The 13,148-nt window shown below is 28.5% G+C and overlaps 1 protein-coding gene across 1 annotated transcript; it reads right to left on the reverse strand.

The window, feature by feature from the left end:
• Positions 1-4,715: 4,715 nt before the first annotated feature.
• On the reverse strand, positions 4,716-8,487 carry LOC133788405 (calreticulin). The gene is made up of 13 exons (XM_062225876.1): positions 8,309-8,487; positions 7,093-7,200; positions 6,761-6,953; positions 6,401-6,659; positions 6,257-6,313; positions 6,121-6,168; positions 5,931-6,017; positions 5,791-5,848; positions 5,635-5,702; positions 5,458-5,553; positions 5,328-5,375; positions 5,201-5,230; positions 4,716-5,114 (listed from the first exon to the last, which is right to left on the reverse strand). Exons 1-13 carry the CDS (start codon positions 8,409-8,411, stop codon positions 4,986-4,988), a joined length of 1,284 nt encoding a protein of 427 aa, XP_062081860.1. The 5' UTR covers positions 8,412-8,487; the 3' UTR covers positions 4,716-4,985.
• Positions 8,488-13,148: the final 4,661 nt, after the last annotated feature.

Raw genomic sequence — 13,148 nt, forward strand, 5'->3', positions numbered from 1 at the left:
TACCCACTGTGTTTTTGTATTTTCGTTTTGTTGATTTTTGGTTGATTTGATTTTTTTACTCCTTTAGTTGTTGTGTATTTTATTATCTTGCTGCTTTTTATTTGTTTTGTTACCTTGTGTTTTGGTTTATTTTGTTCTATTTTCACATATGTTAGTGCATTTTTTTCCCATTGCATGCAATGTGTTTGATGTAATGCTTGAATGATTGGGGTTTGGTTGTTTAGTGCTAGTTTTATAATTCTTTTGGTGTGTTTATTTTTTATTTTTATTAAGTGTATTTTAGGTTTTATGTTGAGTTTTTTTTAGGTTGTCTTTCTGTTGTTCTGTAATGAATGTGGTGTTTTTTGTAGCGTCCTTTGCTGGGTACTTTGTCGATGAAGCAATTGGAAATATGGACAGTGATAGTGAATCTCCAATCAAATAGAAAGGTAGATCGAGGGTTTTTGTAGTGGGAAAAGTAATCATGCATATCAAAGTGATCAAGGTTGCAACAACAAGAAAGCAACACAAGAGCTACTATTTTTATGCTTTTGACATATGTTCATTCATTTCAAATTATAGACATCCATATTTTTAAGTTTAGTTTAATTCTTTATTACATCCGAATTCTGGATTATTTTAAAGTTCTTATTTTTAGTTTGTATAAAGGTTGGACATCACATTTCATCCAAAATTAAGGATTCCCTTGAGCTTTTGTTTTGGCAAAATACTGTTTGCAATTTATGATATCAATAGTTGTATTTTTAAAGCTTTCCTACTGGTTTTAGTTTTGCCAACATTACATCAATACCAAAGCAACACAAGATAAACTGGTAAAAGGAAAAAAATCACTAATAACAACTTTACAACAACACAATAGCAACGCATCTTTGATACATTGTTGATTCTCTACAGTAGAAAAAGAGAATGAGTGACTATTGTTTTTGTGTCTGTTATACTCACATAAGGGATACATTGGAATCAATTTATTTTATATTCAACTGCAAGTAAATAATGTGACTGTCATTATAAATTATTTTTAGGAGCGGGTAGCATTATTTTGACTTGATATTTATAGTTGAAGTTTTGTTGTTTTCGTGTTGCTTTGTAGTTGTTGATGCAGCTTTTGTGGGAGGTCTTTGTATTTTGCAGTGTTTTGGCATCAATTTTCCACTATCTTCAAAGTTGGTATCGATTTCATTATCTAAGATGAGCATAAAGTACAGTCTTTTAAAATGTTAGCATTGTCATTTTCACTTTTATATAATTTTAAGTGACAACAACACCAAGACAACAATCGAACAACTGAACAACAACATATGTTATATTAAAATTTTAAAATACCTTTCCTTGTTCTTAATATACTACCCAGATTTTTCAATTCAGTGTTTTCCCTTCTAGATTTGCAAAGTTAACGAGAAAGCAACTACACTATAGAGAGAAATACCATTAAAATATGAGAATCAAATAAAGAACAATCAAATTTGATGAATAAATTAAACTAACCACACACTAAACAACTTTATTTTTTTTTAATGATTTTGTTTCAAAATGTTTGGGCAACTCTAGATCAGCGATTTTGCTGTTCACGTAAATAGCTCTTCTGTAAATCTTCTTTCGTCGGCATTAATGGAGGTCTTCTCTTGATCTTCTCTTGTTGTCATTCATGGAGATCTCCTCTTGCCGGTTGCTGCTACGACTAAATACCGAATAAAACTACTCGTCGGCGTTCATGGAGTTCTCTCCTTGCTGGTTTGCGGTGGCTGTTTACGAAAGTTGAAGCTCGCTGGCGTCGTGGGTCGCCTGAGAAGGTGGAGATCTTGTCGCCTATAAGGGAGAGAGCAAGTAGTATTTTTGAAAATAAATACTTTTGTGCCGTACAAATATTGTTTTTGCCTTGTAACAGTAAACATGTTATTTTTTTATAATATTTGGTTATTTTAGAAAAAATCTCTAAAATTAAACCACTAGACTTAGAACCTAAACCACAAACATATAAAATATAAATCATAATCTTTTAAAATCTAAGTCATGATTCTTTAAAATTTAAACCAATAGTCTTTAGAATTTAAACCACCACAAAGCTTAAAATTTAAATCACAAGGCTTAAAGTTTAAACAAAGTCTCTTTAAATTTTAAGCCACGATACTTGAATTTAAACAACAACTCTTTAAAATTTAAACCACGATACTTGAATTTAAACAACAACTCTTTAAAATTTAAACCACGATGCTTAAAAGTTAAACTACTTGGCTTAAAATATAAACCACGACTCTTTAAAATTTAAACTACTAGTTTTTAAAATTTAAACCACGACTCTTTAAAATTTAAACCACAAGGCTTAGAATTTAAACGACAATGCTTCCAATTTAAACTACGAATCATTAAAATTTTAAACCACGAGGCTTGAATTTAAATTACGATTCTTTAAAATTTAAACCACAAGGCTTAAAAGTTATACTACTAGTCTTAAAATATAAACCACGACCATATAAAATATTAATCACGATCATTTAAAATCTAAATCATGACTCTTTAAAATTTAGACCACATGGCTTAAATTTTAAATCACAATGCTTAAAATTTTAAAACACAAGACTTAAAATTTAAACCACGACTTTTTAAAATTTAAACCACAATACTTAAAAGTTAAACCACTAGGCTTAAAATCTAAACCACGATCGTATAAAATATAAACCATGATCCTTAAAAATCTAAACCACGGCTCTTAAAAATTTAAATCACTAGTCTCTAAAATTTAAACCACAAGACTTGAAATTCAAATCACGACTCTTTAAAATTTATACAATGCTTAAAATTTAAACAACTCTTTAAAATTTAAACCACGCGATTAAAATCTGAATCGCGACCATATAAAATATAAATCATGATCCTTTAAAATCTAAACCACGGATCCTTAAAATTTAAACCCCTAGTCTTTAAAATTTAAACTACAAGGCTTAAAATTTAAACCACAACTTTTTAAAATTTAAACTACAAGACTTAAAATTTAAATCACGACTCTTTAAAATTTAAACCACAAAGCTTAAAATTTAAACCACGACTCTTTAAAATTTAAACCACAAAGCTTAAAAGTTATCACGTGATTAAAATCTAAACAGCGACCATATAAAATATAAACCGTGATTCTTTAAAATATAAATCATGACTCCTTAAAATTTAAATCACTAGTCTTTAAAATTTAAACTACAAGACTTAAAATTTAAATCACGACAATTTAAAATTTAAATCATAAGGCTTAAAAGCTATACTACTAGGCTTAACAAAATAAAATGTATAGATTTTTAGCTATTAATTTAACTATGTATTTATTGTGTTTATTTGTTATTAAATATTATTCAAAACTGTTAACTAGTGATAAAAAGAGCTAGATATGATGGTTACGTGGCTTCTTATGCTATCCTAAAGGGGCATGTGTTTGACTCTTAGCAACTACAATTGATATAATTTACTTTTTTTATAGCATGTTTGGATAATGGTATAATGGGAACATTTATTATAAATCTGGTATAAAAATAAGAGGATTAATAAATTGATAAAAATTAAAATAATTATCTAAAAGAGATCCTTAGTCTAATCATCAAGCCCAATTTTTATTTGGTATTCTTTTGATCCCCGAGATGCGAGATAGAAGACACTATATGATAGAGATGCGAGAAACAAGATAGAGAAATTATAGGAAATGACCCAAAATAAAGTCATCAAGAAGCTAATGTCCTCATTTTTAAAATTGTAGATAAATGACCATTTTACATTATTGATTACCTAAATTGCCCTTTTTTATAATTTATTTATTTATTTAGAACTGTATGACTTTAATATAGTGGTATATGTATATTAGTTTTGTTTAATTAGTTTTTATTTTAAAGTTATATTTATTTTTTAAGTTTTTTATAGGTTGTTGGTATATTATTTTCCAATTAGTGTATATGTTTTTTGTGGTATGGTATATAATTTTTTTTTTTGTGATATTTTATTATACATAGTGGTAATATATAATTTTGTATCATGGTATATACATTTTAATGATTGTATATAACTTTGTTAACATAGTAGATACATTTTTTAGTAATAATTTTGTAAATTTTGATTGTATATTATTTTTCAACTCAGTATATATATTTTGTAATATGGTATATCATTCAACAACTCATAAAAAACGAAAAAAAAATCAAAATAACTTTAAAATAAAAATTAATTAAACAAAACTAATATACATATACCATAATATTAAAATATTTAGAATAAAATAGTAATTTGTTAAAGGGTGTATTTGGTAATATGTGATATTAAAGAGATGATTAGCCTATTTTACTACAAAATTAAAAATATGGACATTTACTTACTTTCACACAACATTAAGGGTCATTTTACACCATGTCAAGACTCCTTCACGTCTCACCTACCACGAAACAGGGGCCATCGTAAATCTAGTTGTCCTATTAAATAGTTTCGCGACGATACGAGAATCAAGTCATATTCGCAACTCTCAACCCAAAAATGGTGAAAAGGTAACAGAAAGGAGACTACTAAAAACGCAGTTGTCCAAGTCAATATAGAAATTTTAGATACGAGAATATGACATCACCAGATAAATCACAGTTCAAGTTCCCAAAAATAGAACTCACTCAACACAATCACAAACAATAACGACTAGAGAAGAGAGGTCAAAGGAAGGTACTCTTTTGTCGGAAGATATTTTGAAAACTAAATAATTTAAGTTACGTAAGGGCCTAGACAGAGATTTATATAAAAGAGGAGGCAATTTAAGCGCCATTCGCAGTTTAACAGGTTTGAGCTATCATAATTGTGACGATGAAAAACCCACAATTCATCATTTTGATCTAATGGGGCTCAAACAGCTAAAGTTTACTTCGCTGAGAAAATTCCTACATGTAAAAAATAAAATAAGGAAAAAAAATTCGGAGTAGTTTCAGCAACCCCAGCTTTATCTCTCCTCAACTCTGCTGTTGTGCTCAACCTTCCTACAGTTCATCATGCTTGTCAGACTCCTTAGTATCGTCATCACTGTCTTCAGCTGTCTCTTGCTTTGATTCAGCATCCGATTCCTCTGCAGCATCTTCGGGCTCTTCAGCCTCTTCTTCATCCTCAGCCTGCAAACACATATAGCACTATTAGGACCACAGCAGAAGAATTTTTGTGGACATATATTTAGAAATATCTCCACAGTTTTACTTACATCTGAATCAACTACATCATCCTTAGTTTCCTGAAATAGAATTAAATTTAGGAGTCAATACCGCATGAAAAAAAATAGGGAGAAACATTCTGGACATCACATAATAACTATGTAAAAGCAAAACTACCTCCTCCTCTCTCTTCTTCTCCAACTCCTCAAATGCTGCCTTCTCAGCCTGAAAAGGCCATTGGAAACCGTTAGATATAAAGAGATATTGTTATTCAGAGCTACACTACCCAATGAATTGAAAAACATACATCTTTCTGTTTGCCCCATGTTTCTTCTGCCACCTGCTTTGCGTACTCAGGATCGTCAGTGATCAAGACATTGTCAAACAGGGTACCAGATTTCACCTGCAAAATTAGCTTATCAGCACCTGAGTTGCATGGGAACAACCATGTATTGCAAAAGCACACGAAAAGAAAAAGATTTACCTGCCACAATTCAATTCCTACATACTTCAACTTAGGGAAAACGTAGATATCTGGATCATCCTTGAAATCTGCAAGGAAATTAACAGATAGGATCATAAACCCATGTCACAACAGAAAAGGTTTAGAGTATCTTAACAGTGCAGATAGAAAATGTACCAGGGTTGTCAATGAGTGGTGCCTTCCACTTTCCACTGTAGTTGGGGTTCTTAATTTTCTGCAGAAAGAGGGAGAAAATCATGAGGACAATGCTGCAAATTTGTGCCAAATAAGGACAACTTTTCCAGGATTCCACAAACCTTTGGGCTCCATGGACCGTTGTACTCAGGGTTGGGAATTGTTGGTGCAGTCCATTCACCATCTTCAGCCTCATCCCAATCTTCAGGCTGAAAAGAACTGAATTAGTAACTACAATACTTATATAGAAGTATAATAGACTAAAATCCCAAATAATAATAAAAATAATAATAATAAAGGGCCTATGCTTACCTTCTTTGCTTCAGGATCGGGGATCTCTTTTGGAATATCATCATAACCCTTCAAATGATAAAAACAATGAAATATAGGTCAATAAGTTCAATAAAATGACAAATAAAAGACAACATCAAAAGCTATGGGGACATACATCTGGCTTCTTGTCCTCGGGGTCTGGAATGTACTCCTTGTCATCCCAATCTTCAGGCTGTCAACAACATTAGAGGATCGAATTATTATCATCTGGAACGCAGGAAAGAAATCAACAACCAGACGTTCATTGAGAAGTGCTTACTTTCTTAGCTTCGGGGTCCTTGATTTTCTTAGGAGGAAGAAGATCCCAATCACTGTAAAGACTGCCAGTTTGCTTCTCAACATTATCAATAAGGATGGTGTAGGTTGCATCTGGTCGGAGGACAAATGTGTAAACATGACTGAGTTGGTCAGTCTCACATGGAACATCCTTCTTGATCAAATGGTTAGTTCCGTTGTAGGTAAGAATGGCATGAACTTTCTTGGTGCTGTAGCCACAGATATCTGGCCCAAACATAATGCTGGCAAATAACCAAACTCCAAGACCAAATCAGAATTTTAAACACAAATAAAGAATTACAATAAAAGAGAATAACAGGTCATATGGAGAGGTAGTAGCAACCTGTATGGGGTATCACCACCAAATTTCTTCTGATCTACTTCACCACTAAGTAACTTCATGTATCCTCCACCACAATCAAGCTTTTGTTCATGCTTAACCAAAAACTGGAATACTAAAGTTTTATCCTTGTTGCTGAATTCAGGGAACTCAGCCGAAATGGCATAGAACCTGTAATCTTCACTTGTTTGGATACCTGTATCATTAAAAACATGTCCCAGTTCATTAGCAGATGCTTACTTTATTTTTAGAAAATCAAACACATTAAGAACAAAACGGCATCCTATTCCTGACATAGTTAAGACCAGTATATCATCTCAGATGAATTGGGGTACCTTTGTCATTGGCGTCTCCATTCCATTTACCAGAAGTGTAGTTCCACTCCCCAGCCATGTTCTCATCTTTCTTCCAATCAGACTTAACCCAACGGTTCTCCCATCCATCTTTAATATAGAAGAAAAGTAAACAAGAGAAGAAAATTAGGAAAACAATTCATCACACTCGTGTAAGGTATGAAATGTAAAAGTTAGTATTTTACAGTGGATATATAAAGAAATAAATAATAAGCTCCACAAAGGCAAATTTGACCCTAGCTACATTCCCACCCTTTGACAGTAGACTTGTCACGAAGCATTGCAAAATCAAGAAGGAATTCACAAGTTTGGAATTACAACTTCAAGACATATAACAATACAAGTTATTATAACAAACTATTTGCAAAAGATGTAATTAAAAGAACTTTTTAATGCACGACTCTAACAGTGTTAGAAATGTCCGCTTCAATCCTATTCCATTCCAAACAGGAAGTTATACCGAAAATAAATACACCCCTATTCCTTTAGAATGGTGTATATCATGCGGTTCGGCAATCAACAATTAAGACCGCAGAACTCACATGATAGCAATGTGGAATCCAGAGTAAACCATCATGGCTTGATAAACGCCAGTGATTTAAATGATATCTCATATAATAGAAAAAAGTATAAAATTTCACGAGATTTATCCAGTGACCACTTTCACCCGAGCTATACATTTATTGATCAAAACCATATCATCTGAACCTTTCGTTTTAATCTTATATTACACCTTGTACCAGATAAGAATGCAGAACTCAAAGATTTTAGACACGGGGCTCAAATCAAGACCTCAAATGCTAACATAAAAGCTAAATTATTTCAATTTATACAACCCTTCTTCACTAAATCGCATTATTTTAACGAAAGCTAAAACCATTTCCACATCCAAAAACAACAAACAGATCACAGATTCTTAGAGCATCAAGATTTTTCACAGATCTACTTTAAATCAACAATGTAAGCTCACCGAAGCTTAAATTAACACAAACACAATTAGATCAAAACACAGAGACATACAAAACTGCCGATCCTTCGCAAAACACATAGAATTAACAAAACCAACCGACGCATAGCCTAAAAACTCCCTAATTCACCAGAAATGCAAGCCAGAACCGCAAAATTCACAAATCGAAACGACGAACATGTATACATAATGCAAATAATTACAATGAAGAAGAAATGGAGAGATTTATACCCTCAAATCGGTCTTCGAAGAAAACCTTAGCAGATGCGATCGAGAGAAGGCATAGAACAGAGATCAAACAAAGAAAATTAGGGTTTCTAACCCCGACCGCCATAGCTGAGACAATGAAAGAGGGAGCTCCAGAGAGAGAAATGAAACAAAGCTACCGAGTGAGCACTGAGCTCTCGAAGGAGACGGGCACTATTATAAGAGGAAGGAGTCGCGTGGTTTTTCATTGCGGTTGTTAGCCTTCGGGGCAAACGCCCACGTGGCTTACAATTTTGACGTGGTCTAATCATAAATTGCCACGTGGTCTCAACTTGTCATTGGCTTCACGTGGCGAACTGAGATTGGGTGCTGCTCCGTTCGTGTGGTTTCAATTGGACACCACCACGTAGGTTGTTCAAATATAAAAGTTGAAGTTCCTAAAATGCCCCTCATCCCCTAAATAGTATGGAATTTAAATTTGGATTTGTGGATTGGCCAGGTCCCAACTTGTTATGCATTGATACGTGGCAAGTTTTGATTGGCCATACTTTATTATCATTTTATTATAATTTTTGTTGTTAATTAATTTTTTAATTGCCGCATTATAGAAGCATCTTTTCTACTAATGTCTTTGGGATAAGCCAAGATCCGATTTCCTAATGGAAAAATATTGTATTAATAGGTAAATCTGATCTTTTTTTCTAAAAGTTTTATTTAAAAAAAATAATAATGTATTAACTGGTCCTAATTTGTGCATAACAAGAGGCTGAGGAACGGAGCATATATATGACTAGTAAAAAATTTCAACCCCTTCCCTTGGGAGCGTGATGGTTGAATTTTTCAAGCTAACTGGGAATTTTCCTTTTTTTTTTTAATAAGTTTTCCAATATTATAAAAAAAATGGTAGTCAGATATATACGGAAAGACTATTCAACCTTAGGTGTCATTACATATATATATATATAGTTTTTTTTTTTTTTGAGATGATATATATATATATAGTTTAATTGAGGAAAAATTCACTCTTATACATAGTTTAAATTACATTATTCCTATTGACTTTTTTTTTCTTCTTCATTTTGATAGAGTATATTCAACCGTAGGTAGAATAGTCTAAGAAAACTCAATAAATGGCAATTGTTAGGGATGGCTAATCTAACTCTACCAAATTTATGACTTTGTATTTTTTTATGTACAAATTATAGGGAATTTTTTTTACAATAATGTATGTTTTTTTACCTTATAACTCATTTTTAGGCATGTAAATTAATTATAATTCTAATTTTTTATGACGGTATTCATTGTACTCATAAAAAATATATTATAATTTTTTGATAAATTTTGAATAATTTATGGTGCCAAATCAAAATTCAAACAATTTATTTTACATGCGTGTATAAGAGACATACTATAATTACAATAATTAATCTCTTTAAAAAATTAATAGCATAATTGATTTACGTATGTCGATGTGTCCTATTATAAAAATAAGGATCGTACTTTATACTCTCTTTATTTATATAATATAGATATTTTAAACTGATTCCTTTGTAAAAAGAATTTTCATGAATTTTTTTTTAACAAATTATGTTTTTCTTTTAATTTATAAAGTTGATCTTCATATTTGTTTAAGAGATCATTTTATATACTCAACCATGATATGACTCTTATGGTTTGTAGTTCATTAGAAAACTTAACAGCTTTCTGCGTAGTATTTTGTAATTATGAAAAAATATATATTTTTAAATATATTTTGGGAGATTGTGAGGCAGTGATTCATTTTCATCTTATTCGTACAACATGCTTTTTATATAGACACATGAAGGCATTTTGACCATAAATTTTTTTTTTTCATGATGGTGTTCATTGTTCGTTGTATAGCGAAACTGTTTCTGAAAAATTCTGACAAATTAAAGTACCAAAAATAAAGTTAAAAAAACTTATTATACATGTGCTTTTATTTATTATTATTATTATTATTATATGCTTTGCGTGATTTTTTTTATAAAAAGTATAAATTATGTATAAGAAAATTTATGTTTTGTGTAAGACTTATTTTGGCCGATTACCTGTTTGAAGCGTTTATTTTTAAAAATTAACTTTAGATCTCGTGTTTTGTCAAAATGTTAAAAATTAGAATTGATAGATTGCTTATTTAAACACTATATTTTTGTTGATTACCAATTTTGACCATTTATTTTAAAAAATGAACCTTTGGACCATGTATTAATTTAAAATGTTCAAACTTCTTATAAAAATTAAATTATATATTTATATAAATTTTGTTTTCTATATGGGCTCACACCATTTTGAACCTTGTATTTTAGTCGATTACCCGTTGTAACATTTATTTTTAAAAATTAACTTGTGAATCTCAAATTTTATCAAAAGGTTAAAATAGGAATAGATAGATCGACTATTTGAATACTATATTTTGATTGATTGCTCGTTTTGATTCTTTATTTTTAAAAATTAAACTTTGGATCATATATTTATTCAAAATGTTAAAAATTCTTTATAAAAAAGTATATTATATAAATATATATAATTTATGATTTCTATAAGGGTTCACATCATTTTGAACCTTGTACTTTAGTAGTTTACTTATTTTGATCATTTATTTTTTAAAATTAACTTGTAAACCTTGTGTTTTGTCAAAATGTTAAAAATAAGAATATAAAGATAGATTATTTGAACCACTTAGTTGATTACCCGTTTGGATCTTTTATTGTTAAAAACTAACATTTGGTTCCGTGTTTTGTCAAAAAGTTTAAATATAAATAGATAGATTTTATTATTATTATTATTATTATTATTATATGTAGATATTTTTATCTATTATAATTTATATTAAAATAAAAATGAGAAAAAAAGAGAAAATAGATAATAAAAAAACTCCTTGATTAATTAATAGCCATAAATTAGAAAAGTAAAATAAAAAATGAGAAAGAAAAATTTTACTTATATTTATAATTTAATTTAATATTTGTGGTAATTAAATATCTAATCAAATTTAAATTGAAAATATTAATTGAAATTTTTTATTTTTATCTAGACCATTGAACTCGTTGTTTTACTAACCAGATCTAGGTCCATATCATCATATCTATTATAAATTGTACACATATTAATATTAATATAATTAGAAAAATAATTTAAAGTTTATTTTTATTTAACTTATCTAGGTCCATGTCATCATAACTATCATAAAATGTACACATATTAATAATTAATATAATTAGAAAAATAATTTAAAGTTTATTTTTATTTTTATTTAACTTTGACTCGCATAAATGTTATCTATATATGAATAGGAATTATATGGAAACTCTGCCATAAATAAATACTCTTGAATTTTAAAATAAAATAACTGCAGTATTTGATCAAGTACAATGTTATTCCCGTGAATCAAATCAAATCAAATAAAAATTTTAAAAATCAACAAAACATTAATAATTGAATAAATACCCAAACTTTAAAGATTAACAAACATTGACAATTGAATAAATACCCGAGAGGATTGTGTTATTATTAACATGTAAATCATTCAAATTTGGAGATACGAATTGGAATTCATTGAAAATTGAAATTGAAATAATTTAGAGAGAATTAGTGAAAAAAAATTAGAGTAGAGGAAAATATGAGATTAATAAAAAATGTTTAGAATATATATAGAGAGAGAGATTCACAAAAAGATATTTATCTATATTTAAATAATGATATCTTATAAATATCTCATTTAAATTTAAAAAATTACATATATTATTATAATCTATAAAATGAATAAAAAATTAGATTAAATGATAAAATAAAAATAGTGATTTGGATAGATTTTAGAGTACCACATAATATCTTTGAAGCTCTCATTTATATACATATATATAAACTAGATACAATTAACTTGCAATGCAAGTTTACTTAGTTTTATTTATAGAATTTATTAATTATTTTTATTAAAATTATATTAATGTCATATAAATTTTAAATAAATATCTTATTTTAATTAAATAATTTATTTATTTTTGTTTAAGTTTATATTTGTTATAGTTTTTTAATTTAGAAGTGACAACAAGAGATTAAATATTATATGTTTAATATAATATTAAATATTATACGTGAATTTTAAATTTAAATTTTTTGCTAGTTTTTTAAAAATGTAATTTGTTGCTAATTGACAGTATATTATATTATATCTTTAATATGATATTATTCTATTAGGTGAGTTTAAGTTTAATTAAATTTTATTTAAGTTATAAAACGTATGATTTTATTATTTTTAAATAATTATCATTGCAAAATATCTCAAAAATATCTTATTTTAATTTTTCTAATTATTTATTTTATTTTACTTAAGTTTAAGTATTTACAAACTACCGTTACATATAAGAATATTATGTTAAATATGAAAATATTCCGTTAAAGTTAACATTAAAAAAATAAAAAACCGTTAAAACCAAGAATTTCCGTTATCTACACACTTATTATATTGAAGAGATATAAATAATATCTTATTTAAATTTAAAAAATATGTAACTAATTACATTATTTTTAAATTACTATATTATTATAATCTATAAAATAAATAAAAAATTATATTAAAAGAAAAAATAGATAGAGTGTTTTAGAGCAATTTTAGAGTGACACATTATCTTCTTGAAACTCTCATTTATAATATATATAGATTTTAATTTTACTGTATTTTAGCAAATTTTTATTTTTATCTTGTAAAAATGAATGATTTTATTAAGGCAAATAAATAAAGTCAATAAGCCATACAAAATAGTGTCTAAATATCATGTCATAAACATACGGATAAGCCAGACCACCAAACAATGGAAACTTCTACTGTCAATTGAGCTAAAAA

This window comes from Humulus lupulus, chromosome 7, assembly GCF_963169125.1.
Source record: "Humulus lupulus chromosome 7, drHumLupu1.1, whole genome shotgun sequence".
NCBI lineage: Eukaryota > Viridiplantae > Streptophyta > Magnoliopsida > Rosales > Cannabaceae > Humulus > Humulus lupulus.

Excerpts from the sequence above, each read along its gene's own strand:
- LOC133788405 (XM_062225876.1), bottom strand. The coding sequence starts at position 8,411 with ATGGCGGTCGGGGTTAGAAACCCTAATTTTCTTTGTTTGATCTCTGTT. Across the intron at positions 6,314-6,400 it reads AGGACCCCGAAGCTAAGAAA|CCTGAAGATTGGGATGACAA; the intron begins GTAAGCACTTCT and ends TGTTGTTGACAG. Across the intron at positions 5,376-5,457 it reads CATGGGGCAAACAGAAAGAT|GCTGAGAAGGCAGCATTTGA; the intron begins GTATGTTTTTCA and ends TGGCCTTTTCAG.